At 38.0% G+C, this 19,475-nt stretch overlaps 2 protein-coding genes and 2 long non-coding RNA genes across 10 annotated transcripts; 2 read left to right on the top strand and 2 right to left on the bottom strand.

Moving 5' to 3' along the window:
- Positions 1–1,524: 1,524 nt before the first annotated feature.
- On the bottom strand, positions 1,525–2,960 carry LOC129728152 (uncharacterized). Of its 2 annotated transcripts, XR_008728630.1 has the most exons (3): positions 2,630–2,677; positions 2,248–2,524; positions 1,525–2,074 (listed from the first exon to the last, which is right to left on the bottom strand). It is a non-coding gene; the product is annotated as an uncharacterized LOC129728152 (long non-coding RNA). The 2 variants fall into 2 exon arrangements; XR_008728631.1 differs by having other exon boundaries at positions 2,248–2,960.
- A 5,102-nt stretch (positions 2,961–8,062) lies between these two features.
- Positions 8,063–9,830, top strand: LOC129730149 (cytochrome c-2). Its single transcript, XM_055689232.1, has 2 exons — positions 8,063–8,222; positions 8,886–9,830. Exon 2 carries the CDS (start codon positions 8,907–8,909, stop codon positions 9,228–9,230), a length of 324 nt encoding a protein of 107 aa, XP_055545207.1. The 5' UTR covers positions 8,063–8,222; positions 8,886–8,906; the 3' UTR covers positions 9,231–9,830.
- An 8-nt stretch (positions 9,831–9,838) lies between these two features.
- Positions 9,839–10,466, bottom strand: LOC129730150 (uncharacterized). The gene is made up of 2 exons (XR_008728794.1): positions 10,425–10,466; positions 9,839–10,370 (listed from the first exon to the last, which is right to left on the bottom strand). It is a non-coding gene; the product is annotated as an uncharacterized LOC129730150 (long non-coding RNA).
- Positions 10,467–12,534: 2,068 nt separating this feature from the next.
- Positions 12,535–18,094, top strand: LOC129730568 (AP-2 complex subunit alpha). 6 transcript variants are annotated; one of them, XM_055689996.1, is made up of 8 exons: positions 12,535–12,702; positions 13,163–13,460; positions 13,682–13,893; positions 13,953–15,634; positions 15,701–15,847; positions 15,903–16,319; positions 16,375–16,585; positions 16,650–18,094. In XM_055689996.1, the coding sequence occupies exons 2-8, from the start codon at positions 13,397–13,399 to the stop codon at positions 16,725–16,727; spliced, it is 2,811 nt and encodes a 936-aa protein (XP_055545971.1). In that variant the 5' UTR covers positions 12,535–12,702; positions 13,163–13,396; the 3' UTR covers positions 16,728–18,094. The 6 variants fall into 6 exon arrangements, with proteins under 6 accessions (XP_055545971.1, XP_055545966.1, XP_055545967.1 ...); XM_055689991.1 differs by having other exon boundaries at positions 12,535–12,944; XM_055689992.1 differs by having other exon boundaries at positions 12,535–12,998.
- The last annotated feature ends 1,381 nt before the right edge of the window (positions 18,095–19,475 follow it).

The raw sequence follows: 19,475 nt of genomic DNA, 5'->3' as shown, positions 1-19,475 counted from the left end.
TGATCAGCTGTGATTACTGTGATCAGCTGTGTTTGTTGTGATTGCGACGTGCACTTGTGAGTGTTAAACGTTTCTAGAGGAAAATTGCAACAGTTAAGTAAAGAAAGAAATCAAGATTTTGTATGTTGCTGGGATGAGCAACATACAGATCAGAAGGAAGCCACATACATCAGATATACCTAACACTCAGGAAGAAATCTTGAATGAACTACTCGAATAGTACCACCCTCTGAATAAAATCACTGTTTGAGTAGTTTATGAAGGCAGTGTACCTGCGCAACCCTCATAGACCCTGCATTTGTCTCGTTCCCACTCGAAAAATGCTGCATTGACATTGTAAAGAACTTTTTGACAGTTCCTTATGGGATTTTCATTGAGGCTCGATAAAGCCGAAAAAAGAATATTCATTTCGTTCATTATTTGCCGAGTAGTTGGACCGGACGGAGTACGGGGTACTGTGGGGCAACGTGTACTAAAAAAAATCGCCAGTGTTACGTATGTCTTATGTATGTGAGGAAGCTATTCGTGTATAGGACCATAAAACGATTCGAGGAGGTTGTCCCCAAGCAAAAACCTAGTGAAATACGGAGTGTGCGGACTTCAACCTGCTCGGCAGTGAACATGGCTCTTGAGATGAACATGAGTCATCACACAATGCAAAAAACGAACAAAAATGACGATGGATATAGAATAAACAGAAAATTAACAGATTATCCCACAGAATGCCGATAGGGTTGCCAGATTTTGGTTGAAATACGCACGCGGCTCACAACATATTTTTTTCAGATAAAAAATTGTTTATGTTGGATGTTGGTTTAAAAAAGCAGAATGATCGTATGTATGGAGCATGTCTTCGCGGTATAGAAAAATGTTTTAATTTTATGGCATAAATAAAGTGTAACACTTTCATGGTAACACCCTGTTTTGAAATTATAAGTTTTAAGTTATAAAAACCGTAGCGCCACCGCTTCAAAGAAATTGACAAAAGTACACGCTGAATGCTCTATTGTTTAAATTTGACAGATTTAAAAATTTCATTGGTTAGTGCCTCTAGCGAATTTTCGAGTAGTGAATATATTACCACATAATAAAACATACGTAACACTCAGGAAGAAATCGTCCGAAAAAGTTGGTACGAAATGAACAACTGGAATGGTACCACCCTCTGAATAAAATCACTGTTTGAGTAGTTTATGAAGGCAGAGTACCTGCGCAGCCCTGCATTTGTCTCGTTCCCACTCGAAAAATGCTGCATTGATATTGTAAAGAACTTTTTGACAGTTTTTTATGGTATTTTCATTGCAGCTCGATAAAGCCGAGAAAAAAAAATTCATTTCGTTCATTTTTTGTCGAGTAGTTTGACAGGTCGGTGTACGGGGTACTGTGGGGCAACGTGTACCAAAAAAAAATCGCCAGTGTTACGTATGTCTTATGTATGTGATATTACTATTATTTAAATATAAATTATATTCGAAGTTACACTTGAAATGAAAATGTTATCAAGAGTATTACAACACATAGGTATTTGCATTAAGTAGGACTATTCATTGATAGAATCTTTATTTTAAATACCACATACTCACAATCTATCTGGTGTTTATCTGTTTCTATTACAATCTTTTAAATATTACTTATTCAAAAACAAGAAACGGATCTAACCCTACGCTGCATGAAATTCTCTCTATAAATAGGAAATTGTTAATTTTATTTATTATAGCACGAAAGTATACTTAGCCATCTTTGCTACTTTTTTCTTAGCATCCTTGTTTGATCATCAAATTGGCAAAACGGAAAACTTTCATCCAGCTGAAAACACCATATGGTCCTGCATCTCGTATCCCATCGCCGACCGGAACAACGCCAATAGCGTTATCAGGTGCACTACTCTCTGCGGCACCCTCCTGGCTAGAATCAACAGCATTTTGCTTAGTCGCATTCGATGAACTTTTGTCAGCAGAAATTTTTGGTGAAGTCATGATAGCGCTCTACCAGCTGGTTAGTTGGACTCTCTATGTTCTAGTTTCTCTCTCTCCCGTTTCCTATATGCAGCGGGTCGTCTTCAATTATATAATATCTAAAAAAATTCAATTGAAAACACGATATTCATCAACAAACGTATGCCTGCTTAATATGTCTCAATTGCTCAATCACCAACTAGAATAAATAAAATCCCGACATATTTATAACAAAAAAATTGAACGAATTTATCACTCTCTTACATTGCGTTTGTTCGATGAAAATACATACCTGACTCTTCAGTTCCGCTTTTTATAATACCTTAGATAAAAGATAAGTCAAAATTGAACGGTGCACAAACAAATGTTCGTTTACTTCTAAACAGCCTCAAAATGGAACAACTTCAAGACCGCGATGTCTGTGGTGTAGTCATAACCCGTAGAATAATATGAAGCACATTCTGCTCAACTGAATTGGGATATTCTTGCCGAGCAATTCACGAAGCCGATGACGACAAAATGCACAACCACGATGATAGCTAATATTTGAGCTGAGGTCAAGGTTTGCTCTCCAGCCGTTTGAAAAAAAAATGGAATAAAGATAGATTGAGATATTGCCAATTTTCATACTTTTGGAAGTTCACTCTCTGTGTGCTGATAATATTAAAACTTACGAATCACAGTGACGATTATAAAAAATATTATTAAAATATTTCAAAAAGTACTATATTTGCCCTTTTTATACATATATCTCCCCGCAACCTGTGGCACATGTCTCAATGAAATTGAAAATTTCGTGCGCATGCGGGCCAACTTCGTACTCGACCTTGTTATGCAATTCTATTCTAAGAGAGAGAAAAATTATGCAGACCCAGCTGATCGGGACGAAGACAACATCGTAGTTATCAGTTCGTGAGTACACTAAAGTACACTAAAGTCTGTTTTACGTGCTTCAGGAAAAAAATTCTTGCGATTTTCACTATTAGGGGAACAACGGGCAACACGGACAGGGCGGGCAAGATGGACTATTGCTCTTTTCTATATAAACCATTGGAATTAATACAAATCAGTTATGCCAGTTACATACCAACAGGATCCTGGGAGTTTCGAGATATCATGTAGATTAAAACAATAGTTAGTTATTTTAGAAATAATCAAAATAAGCTCACCCTCAACAGCAAAGCAATGTGATGTAGTTTTCACCGTGTCGAATTTAAGCTTCTGTATCGGTAAAACTTCAGAAAAATATAGTTCTTAATGGCATTGGAATAATTAGGCATACTTGAGACACGTGGGTGAAGATAGTTTAGTGAAAATATTATTTTTTTGGAAATCACATCGATCCAAAAAATTGACGGTCAGTTGTTGTGTTAGCAAAATGGGCAGTCTAAGAAAACGACAATAGCACCGATATGAGACCTAAAGTCATTAACTCTCATTTGAAACAAAAATCATCATTAAAATCGTTGTTAAAAGCTGTAAATATACTACATGTAAATGATGGGAATGATTCCATCGGCGCAGCCGACGATAAGCTTCTAACACGTGCTTTTTTTTGCGCAGCGTGTCGTCCCGTATAGAAAAGAAATTTGCTATAGTCTTTCATAGGTCCGTCTTACCAGCACAGCCGGTCCGTTTCATATGCACGTTGTGAAATAGTGGTTTTTCGAGACTGTTATTATTTTAGTGAAAACTAATATAAAATCACTCTAAAAAGGAAAGGTTTGCATTATTTTATGAAAAGCACTAGTCAATGTCGAATATTATGCTTATCCTTGGTTGAAATGTTGTGTTTTGAACAGAATAACGAATGATTTCCTTAAGGTGACCGTCTTGCCCGTTGTTCCCCTACACCAAACGCAATGAATGCAAGTCTATGTAAACAAACTCCCTAAGCTGTCGAAAAACGTCATCATGCTAAGAGTTATAAAAAATATCATGTATTTTGATCAATCAGAGGATTTTTTGAAGAATACTTTATTTTGTAGGTATATTTTCAAGGATACTCATTACTCTGAAGAAATTCTGTGCGAATTCGACATTAAAGGTCCGAACACAATCGATACGTTTGCGTTGCGTTGACATTAATTTGACAGTATAGATGAGGAAAAAAAAAATTAATTTGACAGAAAATGTATTAGCTAACTATCAAATTGCCACAAGCCTCGTACACCTGCGAAATAATTTTGTTGTAGCAAAAAGGTCGCCATGAGCCGCTAGTGCAGGGCCGGGTTTAGACGCTGGGGGGCCCGGGGCAAATTTGTTTGTGAGACCCTCTTTTCTAGAGGTGGATTCTAGAGGATTTTGAGGTATCGTTCTGGAAGGTGACGAGCAAAAAAAAAGGTCGCCCTAGGACTAGGGGGGCCCCTTCAATCGGGAGGCCCGCGGCATTTGCCCCCTTTGCCCTCCCTCAAATCCGGGCCACAAATGATGCACAAATGATTTATAACGTATTTTTGTTTGAGAGTTAACACGGAATTCTCGATCAATATTGTTCTTGATTGAACGTTTATCTGTAGTTTTATCAAACTAGCTATTCTAGGTACTGTCGTAAATGTGGTACACTTTTTAAGGACATAAATCAATGTAATTGTAATTAAATGTTTAAATAGACTAACGGTCCGATAGTTTCGGAATGTGCTTGTGACCGATCAAATAAACAAACAATAATAATAAATGTGATACAGATCTTAAGGTGAAACTGGACGGTGGTTTTTATTCATATAATTTTGAGGTTAGGTTTCTTCTCTCTTGACGGTTTTAAACGTAAAAATCTCAGCTTCCATCTAATAAATAGCGCTAACAAATTGCTACTCCATGCATGGGTCAGGAATGCGTACATTCGATCAATGTTTCACACACGTTATTTTAATAATTTCCGGAAAGATTATCTTTCAAAATTAGCGCAAAATTCGAGCACATTGTTTACCCTTAAAGAAATAATTGTATTCATGAAGTTCGTAGCACTCACTCTGATACTGTCGCTCTACGCATAGTTGTTCAAATGTCTATGCAGTTTCATATAAAAATTGGACAAATATCGGTGGAATGGCAGGTTAAGCTAAGCTAAGCGTTGGTGCCACATTCCGATTCGGAACTTGACCTTCTGTTCTTTTATTCACAGACTTCGCAGCCGACTGTTTAGTGTACAGGACAATAGGGGGTTTTAATTTAAAAAAATACCTGCTTTTTTATACTAATCGATAAACGAACTTTTAGTAGGCATTACGTAATTTGTCTAAGATCTCTACGAGTTTTCTTTGATTTTAAAATTGAAAAATTATATTTGTTTTAAATTTTCACCAACTGGCAAGTAGTGCACAGAGTGACATTGCTGTTGTTGGCTTGTGGAAAATATAACCCTGGTTTACATGTCATGGCAGGGATGCCAGAAGTGAAGACATGTCTTAAAAAACATTTGAGCGCGTGTGAATAAGTGGAAACCTAATAGTCGGTTGATTAACCGCACTCGATTTAATGTGTCACTGGAAGTTTTGTAAACTTTCAACGGGGACCGTGTTTACAGACTTCCTATGTATAGAGACATTGTTTTGTGGAGTGTGAAGATATCTGAAAAATGACCTGGCCTCCCTGTGTCATGATTTCTCGACGGTAGGGTATGACTTAAAACCACTTACAGTTGTGAAAATTCGAAATCGATTTTTTCAATAGTTTTGTAGTTTAAATTAGGAAAAATCAGAAGATTATGTATTTCTTTTGAAATTTCTCATCAGAAGAAAAAATAATATACATACTCCTAAAACACCCTATTTCGGGGCAAGCGCTACGATCCTACTGACACTAACATTCTCTCCCGAGCCGAGACTCGAACCTACGACGACTGGCTTGTTAGGCGGTTAGGCCAGCATCGTACCTCAAGATCATCTGGGAGATGGCAGGTTAGTCGGAGTATTTTCATATTTTATATTTTTATTTATCAATCTTACTAACCAGTACTTATATCAGTTTTTATTTCACACAAAGTTACAAACATTTTGCATATGTAAGATTGTTCTCTATCATTAAAATTGAATCGGTTTGTCGTGGTTAAAAGTATAGCTCTTTTAACGACTGTGCACTTAACTACGGCAAGGCGAATCGCTTCGCGAAGCTTTCCGCGTTCATTATATCATCGGCCTCCCACTGTGTTGTCGGGGGACTATTTTCATTTCCCTAGAAACTTAAAATAATCTTTTTTTTCTGGCGACGGAACTAGATTTCAGTGTTTTGTTTGTAAGCCTGTTTTACATAATTTTTAGGAAACTGTATTACAGAAACAAAAGGTGAAAAAAGAGTTGTCATATCACCTGCTATCCCATACAATCGAGCTGTCATCGCATATCACCTCGGCTACATGATATCGCGGATATCATGTTTGAAAACCAATAAAAACCAGATTCGTAGCAGTGGGCATCACGGCCCAAAGACATTTGATGCAAGTCTACAAATTTCAAAATTCGCGTCGCATGCGAAAAACAAGGAAGGAAATATTTTTGCTCTTGTCATCCCGCACATTTTGAAAATTCCATATGAGAGTTCGCGTTGGTGTGAGTCAACTAGTTGACATCTCTATTCCAATTACATTGCTCTTGTTGTCTTGTTTTTGCTTTGACCTGTTTTTGTTTTCTTCTCTTTTCAATTGCCAAAGCAAATGTCAAATCATATCAGCTTGCTGTTGTGTGAATACCTGAGGTGATATCTGCACGTTGCTTTATTTTAACTCTAATTTGATTAGGATCTACTCAGTTTGGTATTCTTATGCAAAATGTCAAAAAGTGAGTTATCGGGTACTGGATAACTGAGTAACATTTACCCAAATTTTCATAAATACCATGTTTACTCAGTTTTGAGTTATTATACATGATGTTTACTCACCCCTGAGTATATGTATATGTCAAAAGTTTTCAACAGCGATATTATCTGTTTCCGGAGAACAATTGGTGTCGCTTTTTATTCGTTTGCTAGCAGTAAGTATTTGATCTTTCATCAAATCAATAATTTTCTAATCAATTACATTACAAACAACATGTAACAATATTCCATAACAATTTCAGCCCAACATCATTATTGCAGAGGATTTGAAAACATAAAAAACATCTCTTCAAAATGAACAACCGCATGTTGTGTGTCCTGCGATGCCGTTTTAAGTCGGGCTTTTATTCGTGATAATGAACGGAAACATTTGTATCGTTGTACAGTGCCCAATACATGCAATCGATACAATTTAAATCATTCGCAGTGTTTGGTGACGGATGATGGCGGATTTTCTGGTGTGCGTACTGTACAAAAACATGAGCCACAGTTCACGGGCAACTGTGAACCGGTTGGTTGCCGCATTATATAAAGACACGTGAATGATTTAAAACTTTTATAATGTTTCGATGAAAAATAAATCTATGATTTTGATTGTTCTGAATTTATTTTATTTATTGAGTCAGATTTACAAAAACCAGAAATCATCAAATTTCCAAATTTAGGCAAACTGGGTAACTTGTACTCATTTCGTTAATTCTTGGTTTGCATAAACAGAGTAGATTCTAATCAGTTTTTGGCGTATGACGCCCTTACTCAGAAGTGAGTAACCGTAAAAGTACTCAAATTAGGGTACCTCCACTTTTTTCAAAAATGGGTCATATCTAACTCACTTTAGAGTAACAAATAATGAGCGTGTGATATCATCTGGCGATATCAGGTGATATGCGACGTAGTCTGAACAAGGTATTATCACAGACAGACGTCCAAGCAAGAACAACATTGATCAAAATTTCCGTGTAAATTTTCAAAGTAAATTGCGTTATAAATCACTTATACAATAACGCCGCCTGGTGACCTTATCGCTACAATACATTTTTTTCGCTGGTTTACGAGGCTGGCGGTACTGGTAGCGCTATCTGGTTACGGATTGCTACTAAAAAAAAAACCTTACACAAGTTTGGAACTCAGCTTGGACGTCTGTCTGCGGTATTATGTATAGTGTTTATAATTTTTATTAGTGTATACACTTGCGTAGTATCTTAATAGAATCTGGCAACTCCGATTTCGCAGTTTCATCGATTCGAATAAACGTCAAAAGTTTCGCACATGGTCTCATGCATCGATCGATTTTATCTCATTTTTCTCTTTCTCTCGCTAAAAAGGCAAGAACGCGTTATTGCTCGTTGGCGCTGCTGTGCTTTGCTTGGAGAAATTTTGCTCAGGTTAGACGTGTGTGCTTGGCAGTACGTTCAACGTTCGTGCATTTTGCAGCAATTTCTGTTCCCGAAGACGGTCAGTATATAGTTTAGTATAGTTTTTTAGTTTTATTCTACATCAGTTTGCTCTCTTATCTATGCTTAATTATAAAGTGAACAAAGCCCCACATAATCTCAGTTGAAATTGATTCTACTCCGGAATAATTTATACTCATAGTCAACCTGCAGCAGGTTGCTGATTTTGAGAAGTTTTGTGAATACTGAAAATAATTAACGACATACGGCAACTAACAGTTTCATTCCAAACTCATCACCTTGAAAATAAAAATAATAGTACCCTTAAAAGTGATTCTAGCAAAAAAAGTTACTGATTACGTAATACGGAACTCTACCCTTTTTTGGTACTACTCAGTGTCATGTGGGTTAAGGTCGAGCAAAGAAACATTTGCTGTTTACTCGATCATAGTTTGCCCCGGCAATTATTCTAATCACGAAATAATAGTATTTCAGTAAGTTAATATATATGATAGAAAAGTTACCACACATATCTGGCATTCACTATGAATTGCAATAGTTTCCTTTGTTACGTCATGTGCGTTAGCAAAAACTTAACCTTCAGATCAAGTAACGCGCGCAAGTGCAGCATTCATGTCCTTCTAGTCTTTTACCCATATATCCCGATTATATAACAACAAAAGAGTTAAGGCACGTGATTAATATAATTCTTTTTTTCTCATAGCTTTGGTAGTAATCATCTGAAATGGGCATTCCGGCTGGCGATGTTGAGAAGGGAAAGAAGTTGTTTGTCCAAAGATGCTCGCAATGTCATACCGTTGAGGCCGGTGGAAAGCACAAGGTAGGTCCGAATTTACATGGACTGATTGGACGTAAAACTGGTCAAGCTGCTGGATTCTCATATACTGATGCCAACAAAGCAAAGGGTATTACCTGGAATGAAGATACTTTGTTCGAGTACCTGGAAAACCCCAAGAAGTACATCCCAGGTACGAAAATGATCTTCGCTGGTCTTAAGAAACCAGGCGAGCGGGCAGATCTTATTGCTTATTTGAAGTCGACGTGCTAAACATCGTCCCCTAGCTTCTAGCAACAAATAAGATACCATGGCGGTTATTATACTCCCATAGACAGTTACAACACGCAGAAGTGTAGAGAGCCCTCGCTTCCGATTAAACCCAAATCCGAATAGGACAATTGCTTGATTATTTTAACTTTATTTATATTATAGTAGATAAAGAAATTGACAGATGTATCGTCTGTGATTCGGTTCGTCGATTAATTTAGTTCCAAGTGAAAACGCCTCCAAGTGGCGATTTATTTATTTTCCAAGCATACAAAAATTATACATAAACAGTAGTATTACTTAAATTTCCAAAGACGGGAAATTATCAAATCGAAGCAGTAAAGGTTGCACGAAAATGGGAAATGGATTCGGTTGCCTATTTCCTACTACTGATCATACGTTATCCTACACCATATTGTACATTCAGTTTACAAAGATAAATTGACGTAACATTTGACAACTAAAGCAAAGGAACATAACAATATAATCCTAATCTGACGAGGACGAACTACGTGAAACTACTTAGAAACAGCATTCAAAATTACGGATTGAGAGTTTTGTCGGAAAAAATAAATTACCGTCATCGGCGGTGTGATGACTTAACACTGCTATTTGTTATCCGAAAAGTTATCTCCATTTTTATTCGTAATTAGTTTCTTTGATGTTATACAGCTTCACTATCTTTTGTACAAGCTTCAAAGTTCAAGATGCACAACAAAAATTGTTATAAAAAATCTAGCTTGTTTAGCTATTCTATGTTGGAACAACTAAGCGTTTCTAGCCGGGATAGACATTTCTTGTTTAAAAGAAACTTTGTTAACGTATTTGAGCTAGAAACCTGAGTGACGCGGGTAGAAAATTCTTTTAGACTTGAGAATGATTTTCTAAAAAAGGTTTAGGTATTTTGGTCACTTTATTTGAAGCATCTGAAGTAGCTAAGAAACCTCCGTAGCTAAGACAACCGCGTGAAAAAGGCCTATACACTGCATGGGTTTTTTTTACGCGGATTGTTTTCCTTCATTACTCAAAAACGGTGCAAACTATCGACTTCATTCCAATCACGTTTTGAGCCACGAGTGATCATATATGAGTTTTCAAAATTTTATTTCGAGGTTTAGGACGGGTTCTTCGTTATGTCTGCAACTAAGAAAAGTCTTATTTAAGATTTATTTCTACAAATTATCAATAAAATCGTACGACTGTAACAATAGCACCACAAAGAACAGACTAACAGTCGACGAACAAACGGTCTGAAAAAAGCACGGGGATGGCATCGCTGTCAGCTACCATACATTTGACGCGTTACCAACATCACTGGCACTGGCACCCGAAAAATGGTCAGTTCACCCTTTTCTTATGTCGATTCGGGCAAACCGGTTAAATGTTGACTGCAATTATTGATAGCATATCAGACAGTTTTGAACAATTTCTCAAGGTTTTTACATGGTATGTATTCTAAGTGATATTTAGTTTATTAGTTGTGCCCCAAAACAAACTGAAGCAAACTGTGACAGCAGAGAAAGTAGTTTTGGGATAAACGGTACAGAAATAGATGTTCGTAACGCTTGAAGGCTACCATACCATTCCCTTGAAAAAAAGTGTGTAAAATTGTGCACGAAATATCCTCCGAATAAAACCCCTCGTGCTAAATGGTAAAGTAAAGTGTGATGTCGCTACCGTCGCTAAACAACCAGCGTGTTCATTAATATAAGTACTTTTCACTCCTTTTGGTACTGACGTTAAAATATAGATGCTATGCCGTTCGCTCCACGGCGACGGTAGCGACATCACATCTTAGTTTATCACTCAGCATGACGAGGGGTGTAATTCGGAGAGTATATTTTTGCGCACACAAACTGTTTTACACACTTTTTATCGTTTGCTTGTTAGTCTGTTCTCTGTGCTAGCACCATCTGGTTCCACTGCACCATCTTTAAGGTGGTAGTGTGTAGAAGCCACCAGGTGGTCACCACGTGGTCGACTACGAATTTTTAGTGCCATTAGACTCGGGAATAGTTAATGCGTTATTTATGAAAACATTATCTTATGTTTTTGTCACCATAACAAACATGATGATATGTTCTCACAAGTGCTGCATTAACTATTACCAAGTGGCAGGCATTTGAAAATTCGAAGACGACCACGTGGTGGCTCGAGGTCGGACATTTATGGCTTCAACACACTTCCACCTTAACGCACTGCGTCTTGTAGTTCGACATCAGCGTTAGCGTACACGTGCATGATTGAAAATTTGATTTGATCGTTTTTTTTGTGGCGATGGAGCTAGGCTCCAGCGTTACGTCTGTTAGTCTGTGCTACAACTAGTGAACCTGTATATTAGAGAAATGACAAGGCACTCAACGATAAGACAACTGTCAACATCAAAACGGGTGAGCTGTATAATTTTGCATTGCCGTTATCCGTTTTGATGTTGACAGTTGCTTTAACGGTGAGTGTCTTGGCGTCTCTCTGGTGTATAGGTTGACTAGCTACAACTTTTGTTTAGTGGTTATATACAGTTTTTACATCAGCGCTAACTACGTTTAGAACGGACCTCTGATATTTCTGAATATCTGGCAACACTGAATGAAAATATGGACTGTCAAGAGAAGTGCGAGAGAAGTATATAGCATTATCCGTTTTGATGTTGACAGTTGCTTTAACGGTGAGTGTATTGGCGTCTCTCTGGTGTATAGGTTGACTAGCTACAACCACAGACTAACAGACATAACACTTCGAACAAATTTTAAATAGAATCATCGTTCGGACGATTCCAGTACTTTACGTTAGTAACACTAGCACCATCTGCTGCCGTGTTCGCGCTGCGTCATGTATTTCGACATCAGCGCTAGCGATACTGCATGTGTCAAATGAGGAACCACAAAATATGTATGAGATTGCATGACAGCGCCCCAAGCGGCGTTGTCACGCGAAGAATGCTATAGGATTGGGAATTTGAAATGATCGTTTTTTCGTGGCGATGGAGCTAGGTTCCAGTGTTACGTCTGTTAGTCTGTGCTACAACCTTTGTTTAGTGATTATATACAGTTTTTATATCAGCGCCAACTATGTTTCGAACGGACCTCTGATGTTTCTGAATATCTGACAACACTGAATGAAAATATGGACTGTCAAGAGAAGTGCGAGAGAAGTATCTAGCATTACTGTTCGGAAATATTACAAGTCTTACGTCGAAGTGGGAAATAGCATAAGAGTGAAGAGTTATCCCATCTTCGTTAACTTGGTCGATGAAAGGTCCACAAATTGCATGAACATGATCAAACTCACATCTCATATGTTTCACTTCTCATTCAAACACAAAACAGGCCCCAAGATATTGTACTGTCATAAACGAAGTGTAGAGCGAAAAATCGATTGATTTTGCATTAAATCTCGCATCCAGCAATTGCTAATCCTTTCTGAACTGTTTGTTAAGGGTGCTAGTGTAGGGTTAGTGCTCTGGAAATAAGGTACGGTAGGTTTGCGTAATCAAAGGTAGCCCTTATTAAGGATATTTCAGTCGGCGCATCAAGAGTACAGAAAAAAGTGGGTAATTTTAGGGCGTTAAACAGTGATTATCGTCGTTCGCCTACTGCTTTGGTGCTACGATTGTAGTGTCGATTCAGAGTCATTCATATTTCCATCCCATCGTGAGCTGCGGCGGAGGGCAATAAGAAGATATTGTCCACGTCGCGAAGAAGAAAGCTTTTGCTGGGTGTAAGTTCAGATCTGTTATCGCATAATTGAGATAAATGGAGTAATATTACAACAGTGAGTGCTTGATTTGGAATATGTCTGCACTTTGCATGACCGAACGGTATATGCTAATAAAATGCAATTAATTAAAAACAATTAGGAAGTGAAAATTTGTTTAGAAAAATTGATTTCTACCAAAATTGCTTTAATTTCATTTTCTGAAACAATTTCTTCGACAGAGGCAGTTGTACCGGATGCAATCCTGAACGGCCTTTGCTGTCCGATGAACTGAAGTAACTTGTTAAAGCACATTGTAGCAGACATTCCGAACTAAAGTTCCGTCCGATAAAAAGTGTCGACAGGACCATAATTAGAAGCAAAAAGCGGTGAAATCATCTGTCGTTTTTTTGAGTTGTCAAACAAGGCAAAAGAGTTCATCGAGGAAACAATAAATTTTCAAACCACTTGCCAAGATGGCACCAGTTCGGGGAGATGGAATGCGTGGACTAGCCGTCTTTATTTCGGATATACGAAACTGTAAGTATCGAACTTTTTCTTGTATCTTCCGTAAATTTTCACCCCATCATAAAAAAGTATTATTTTTCTCGTTAGAAAAACATATGAATTTGTCATGAAAATTTTGCAGTATAATTTTTCAGATGATATGTTTTTGATGCTCGAGCTTTTTGATATTTTAGAGTTGTTTGAATTCTGCAAATCAGCCATACAGCATTATTAATATCTTATTTTTGGCACAGGTAAAAGTAAAGAAGCGGAAATAAAACGTATCAACAAGGAACTCGCTAATATACGTAGCAAGTTCAAAGGGGACAAAACATTGGATGGCTACCAGAAGAAGAAATATGTTTGTAAGCTACTGTTCATATTTCTGCTTGGCCACGATATTGACTTTGGCCAGATGGAAGCAGTCAATCTGTTATCTTCGAACAAGTATTCGGAGAAGCAAATTGTAAGTATTCATCGCTCGCTGCCAGCGAAACCTAATTAAAAACGGTCTGCTTATTCCAGGGGTATCTCTTCATTTCTGTATTGGTCAACACTAACAGCGACTTGATCAAGCTCATAATTCAGAGCATTAAAAACGATTTGCAGTCTCGAAATCCGATTCATGTTAACCTGGCCCTGCAATGTATCGCTAACATTGGCAGTCGCGATATGGCCGAAGCGTTTTCAACGGAAATTCCCAAACTGCTTGTCTCAGGGGATACGATGGATGTAGTAAAACAATCAGCGGCACTTTGCCTGTTGCGATTGTATCGCACATGCCCTGACATAATTCCAGGCGGTGAATGGACCAGCCGAATAATCCATCTACTGAACGACCAACATATGGGCGTGGTGACGGCGGCCACCAGCCTCATTGATGCATTGGTTAAGAAAAATCCGGATGAATACAAAGGATGTGTCAGTTTAGCCGTTTCCAGACTCTCTCGCATAGTTACTGCTTCCTATACGGATTTGCAAGACTATACGTACTATTTTGTACCGGCACCATGGCTTTCGGTTAAGCTCTTGCGACTTTTGCAAAATTATAATCCTCCGACAGAGGACCCTGGAGTGCGAGGACGTCTTAACGAGTGTCTCGAAACAATTCTCAACAAAGCCCAGGAACCACCAAAGAGTAAAAAGGTACAGCATTCAAATGCAAAGAATGCAGTGCTGTTCGAAGCAATCAACTTGATCATACATAACGACAGCGAGGCAAATTTACTCGTCCGAGCTTGTAATCAATTAGGTCAGTTCTTGAGCAACCGAGAAACGAACCTTCGCTATTTGGCCCTGGAGTCAATGTGCCATTTGGCTACCTCAGAATTCTCGCATGAAGCTGTCAAAAAACATCAGGAGGTGGTCATTCTCTCCATGAAAATGGAAAAAGATGTATCCGTTCGTCAACAGGCAGTTGATTTACTGTATGCGATGTGCGATCGTACTAACGCGGAGGAAATTGTTCAGGAAATGTTGAACTATCTCGAAACAGCCGACTATTCCATCCGGGAAGAAATGGTACTTAAAGTTGCCATTCTAGCGGAAAAATACGCTACCGATTTCACATGGTATGTGGACGTAATTTTGAACCTAATTCGTATTGCTGGTGACTACGTGTCAGAAGAGGTTTGGTATCGCGTAATTCAGATTGTCATCAATCGGGAGGAAGTGCAAGGCTATGCGGCTAAGACAGTGTTTGAAGCCTTGCAGGCACCAGCGTGCCATGAAAATATGGTTAAAGTTGGGGGATACATTTTGGGTGAATTTGGTAATCTGATTGCGGGTGATTCTCGTTCAGCACCGATGGTTCAATTCAAATTGCTTCATTCGAAGTATCATTTGTGTTCATCTATGACACGAGCATTGCTTCTCTCGACCTACATTAAATTTATCAACCTGTTTCCGGAGATACGCACGACGATCCAGGACGTATTTCGACAGCACAGCAATCTCCGCTCAGCGGATGCAGAATTGCAACAGCGAGCAAGCGAATATCTGCAACTGAGTATTGTCGCTTCGACTGATGTGTTAGCTACGGTGCTAGAAGAAATGCCATCGTTCCCTGAGCGTGAAAGTTCTATTTTAGCGGTGTTAAAAAAGAAAAAACCAGGTCGAGTGCCTGAAAATGCGGAGATTCGTGACAGTAAAAGTCCGGTGCCAAATGCCCATAATGCTCACAATGCTCAAACAAACCATGCGGCAGGGTATGTGCCATTTTGACCACTGCTTCTGAGCGGTTGTTTAGTTAGTTATTTTTTGTATTGTTTCAGGATGAATAACGCAAATGCTAGTTCGGATCTTCTCGGATTGAGCACACCACCTGCTTCACAATCGCAAACCGGAACTTTAATCGATGTCCTTGGAGATATTTACAGCACTACCAACGGTACCAGTAGTGTGATTAACAATGCTAAAAAGTATGCTGTTATACATGTTTATAAGAGCATAAATGGTTAAGTCTAGTCTTTTCAGGTTCGTATTTAAAAACAATGGAGTTTTGTTCGAAAATGATTTGCTTCAAATAGGCGTGAAAAGTGAATTTCGCCAAAATCTAGGACGATTGGGATTGTACTACGGGAATAAAACACAAACGGCGTTGCAGAACTTTGTCCCAACATTACAATGGTCGGCAGATGATGCGCTCAAGTTGAATGTACAGATAAAAGCTGTAGAGCCGACTTTAGAAGCAGGTGCTCAGATCCAACAGCTGCTGACGGCAGAATGTATCGATAACTACTCCGGAGCTCCGTCGATTGTTATCAGTTTTCGTGTTAACGGTGGAGCACCACAGAAAATCACCGTTTTATTACCACTAACTATCAATAAATTCTTTGAACCAACAGAGATGAACGCTGAATCGTTTTTCGCAAGGTGGAAAAATCTGGGAGGGTAAGAAGTAAGTTGCTAGTCTGGGATTTTTTTAATGTATTTTACCTTTCCGCAGCGAACAACAACGGGCACAACGAGTGTTTAAGGCACAACAGCCCCTCGATCTACCGGGAGCCCGTAACAAACTGATCGGGTTCGGTATGCAACTACTGGAGGGAATTGACCCCAATCCAGACAACATGGTGTGCGCCGGTATCATTCACACGCAGGCTCACAAGGTCGGCTGTTTGCTTCGTCTCGAACCGAACAAGCAAGCACAGGTTTGTGTGTGTACAAATTGAATTGAAATAAGCTCACGGCTGAAAATTAATTGAATTTTCCATGTTACAGATGTTCCGCTTGACAATCCGTTCCAGCTTGGAGAATGTCACACAAGAAATTTGTGAACTATTGGTAGACCAGTTTTAAAAAAAATTGTATAATAATAAAATTCAACACGTTATGTAAACACCTTTCGTACGCCAGAAGAGGAGTTTTCCTAATTAATTTTTGTTTTGGTTTATACACGGCGTTGGACATTATCAACCAAAGCACTTAAATTTTATTTTTGTCATCGCTAGCAAATGTAGGTGGTTTTTGGGAAATTTCCAGTCGTTGTAATAATTGTGTGTATCAAATTTAATAATGATTTAAAGCGTTATTTTCCAATTAGTTCCAATATAAAGTGGTTCGTGTGCGCTGTAAGTTACTTCCATATCACACGACTCATTCATGAATTCTAGATATTAGTAGAAAAGATAAATATTAATTGATGAAATCAATTCATTCTGATTTTTGCCCTCTTCTGGTGACGTACAAGAACATAAAACAGCTTGGCTGACAGTGTGGTTTTAATCACAAAAAAAACGTATCGTATCAGCGATATTTCCAATTACTTGTTAAATTCGTTAGGAACACTATGAAACATTGGAATAAACAGCCGTATATGGCACGATGAAAAATAAATAAAAATCTCATTTATCGATTACAGGCATACATGCTAAATTGTAAATGTAATAATAAACAAGCAAATTTACAAGCATAAAACTGTAATTAAGTAAGATGAAGCTAGAACAAATGCGTCCTAATTTCGACAGAGAGAACTCACGCAGAAATCGAATCATCACACACATTTTCGCCAGCGCTTATCGAATCGACGCAAACAGTTAAAAATTAGTGTAGCACAAACTATCATCATTTGTTGAAAATCGTAGTCCAGCTTTTACGATTGTGATACACAGAACATGATCCTCGGTTTCTATCTTTTACTGAAAAGAAAAAAAATGAGACTTCACGGTAGTTTCTTTTTCACCTTCTTATTAGATTACCGTTACTAATATATTATGTTATATTTGTATATCATGCAATATTATTTTACGCGTTAGGCATTGTAATAGATGAAATTACTGATTCGTGTAGATTATTATGGCTGAACTATTTCTGCTTCTAGGTCATAGTCATACATATTACAATATCATACTCATCAATCTGACTAAATGCTGAACCACGAATCCGCTAATTGAGAAGGATCATTACAATTCACAGTAACTGCAGAATTCGCAGAAGTGTTAAAACATCTTTAGCTTTATCAGCCTTATTCCGCAAGATAGTGGAATATGTGAGGTAGTTTATCCTCCAATAAAATTAGAAAAAAATACAATAAAAATAGAACCTCAACGGATCCATACCAGAAAGAATAAAAGCAGGAAAGTAAGAACGCATTGAAGCTATATTCACATTTACGATATGACAAAGCATATAAATATGAGAAAAAATATACGAAAGTTAATAAAAGACTTGTGTGAGTTATTCCATTTTACCAGATCGAATAAATCTATATAATAGGATATTCGAACTAGGATGGTTTGCTATTACTTGCTGATTGCGCGTCAAAATTTACTAAAAAAAGTGGTCAAATTTATAATTTAAACGTTTTAGCAAAACAATTCTTCAATTAATATTAGTTTCTATAGGATGTGTCGGATTAGCGTTCAATCATGAGCATGAGCATGAGCATGATTGACCGCCCGCGGTTGCTACTCCGTTATTGCCAGATCAGCTGTAATTACACAGAGAACCAATGGATGATGCTTGGGACTAACATTCATCCTCAATGTGTAAAAACTGGTGATCTTAATCTTTATGTTAGGCAATACCAGCGCCGGCCCCATCCGAATGCAGGTCAAAGAAGGAGTGTGTATAGGAATATGTTGACGTGATACTCGCTTTATTGGAAGCCGAGAACACCTCTGCACTTCCACGAGAAATCACTGGGATGTTGGAGAAAAGGGTAGGGTTTGCAGCAGGTTTCGTTTTGGTAAACGATGCGCTGAGTTCGAGTACCGGGTTCACAATAACAAATATCGCGTCTACAAGTTCATAATAACCTCCGCGAAAATTATTACGCCATTCGAGCTCGTTCTGTTTGATATACTACCGAAAAATAAGGGCACGCGAGGATACCGGACCTGCGACTAAATTAAGACAGTATAAAATATTCGAACATTCCCTCATCAAATCATCATACAACTACACTTCCATTGTTTCCTCGATGAGGTTATACCGAAAACTATATCGCGTTGATAATCTATCTGTAGAAAACACGAACTCATGGAAGGTATCGACGTGACATTCGGACATTCGGATATCTATTTATGAAGTCATTATGCAACTACCGAAACGTATCTCCCATTGATTTATCTCAGCTGATTACAGGATATTACAAAAGTTACTAGAGCTGAGTCCACGTTATGTCGGATTAGCGTTCAATCATGCATATTAATTTTGCTGAAATAGTTGAAAATTTACCGAAATCAAGGTGAAAAACGGAACTGTGGTAAAAATGAAGGAAACAGTATCACAGAGAACAGACATTCATGTTCATATAAAGAAATTTGAAAATCGTGTGTAAAAACTTGAATCCAAATACACTAATACACTAACGACATCTGTCACGGTTGCAAGTTTTTACACATCTTTTGAAAATAAGATGAACGTCTGTTCTCTGTGACAGTATGTCGTTAAAATCAAATAAAACACTTTCTGTTTGTAACATATGATAGTTACAAACATTGTAAGTATCGGAACTGTGCAGAACATCGACAAAAGACACAATTTTGAAACCTGATTCATTTAAAATTCGGAATCACTCATATTCCCCAACTTATTTGTGGAATA

The sequence above is a fragment of the Wyeomyia smithii genome, chromosome 3 (genome assembly GCF_029784165.1).
Source record: "Wyeomyia smithii strain HCP4-BCI-WySm-NY-G18 chromosome 3, ASM2978416v1, whole genome shotgun sequence".
Lineage (NCBI taxonomy): Eukaryota > Metazoa > Arthropoda > Insecta > Diptera > Culicidae > Wyeomyia > Wyeomyia smithii.
Note: the sequence above shows the minus strand (reverse complement) of the source record. Positions and strands in the feature narration are given on the sequence as shown.

What these genes read in the sequence shown, in the direction of transcription:
- LOC129730149 (XM_055689232.1), top strand. Translation starts at nt 8,907, where the DNA reads ATGGGCATTCCGGCTGGCGATGTTGAGAAGGGAAAGAAGTTGTTTGTC.
- LOC129730568 (XM_055689996.1), top strand. Translation starts at nt 13,397, where the DNA reads ATGGCACCAGTTCGGGGAGATGGAATGCGTGGACTAGCCGTCTTTATT. An exon ending in GTGATTAACAATGCTAAAAA is followed by an intron (nt 15,848 to 15,902) that starts GTATGCTGTTAT and finishes TAGTCTTTTCAG; the next exon opens with GTTCGTATTTAAAAACAATG. An exon ending in ACAAGCAAGCACAGGTTTGT is followed by an intron (nt 16,586 to 16,649) that starts GTGTGTACAAAT and finishes TCCATGTTACAG; the next exon opens with ATGTTCCGCTTGACAATCCG.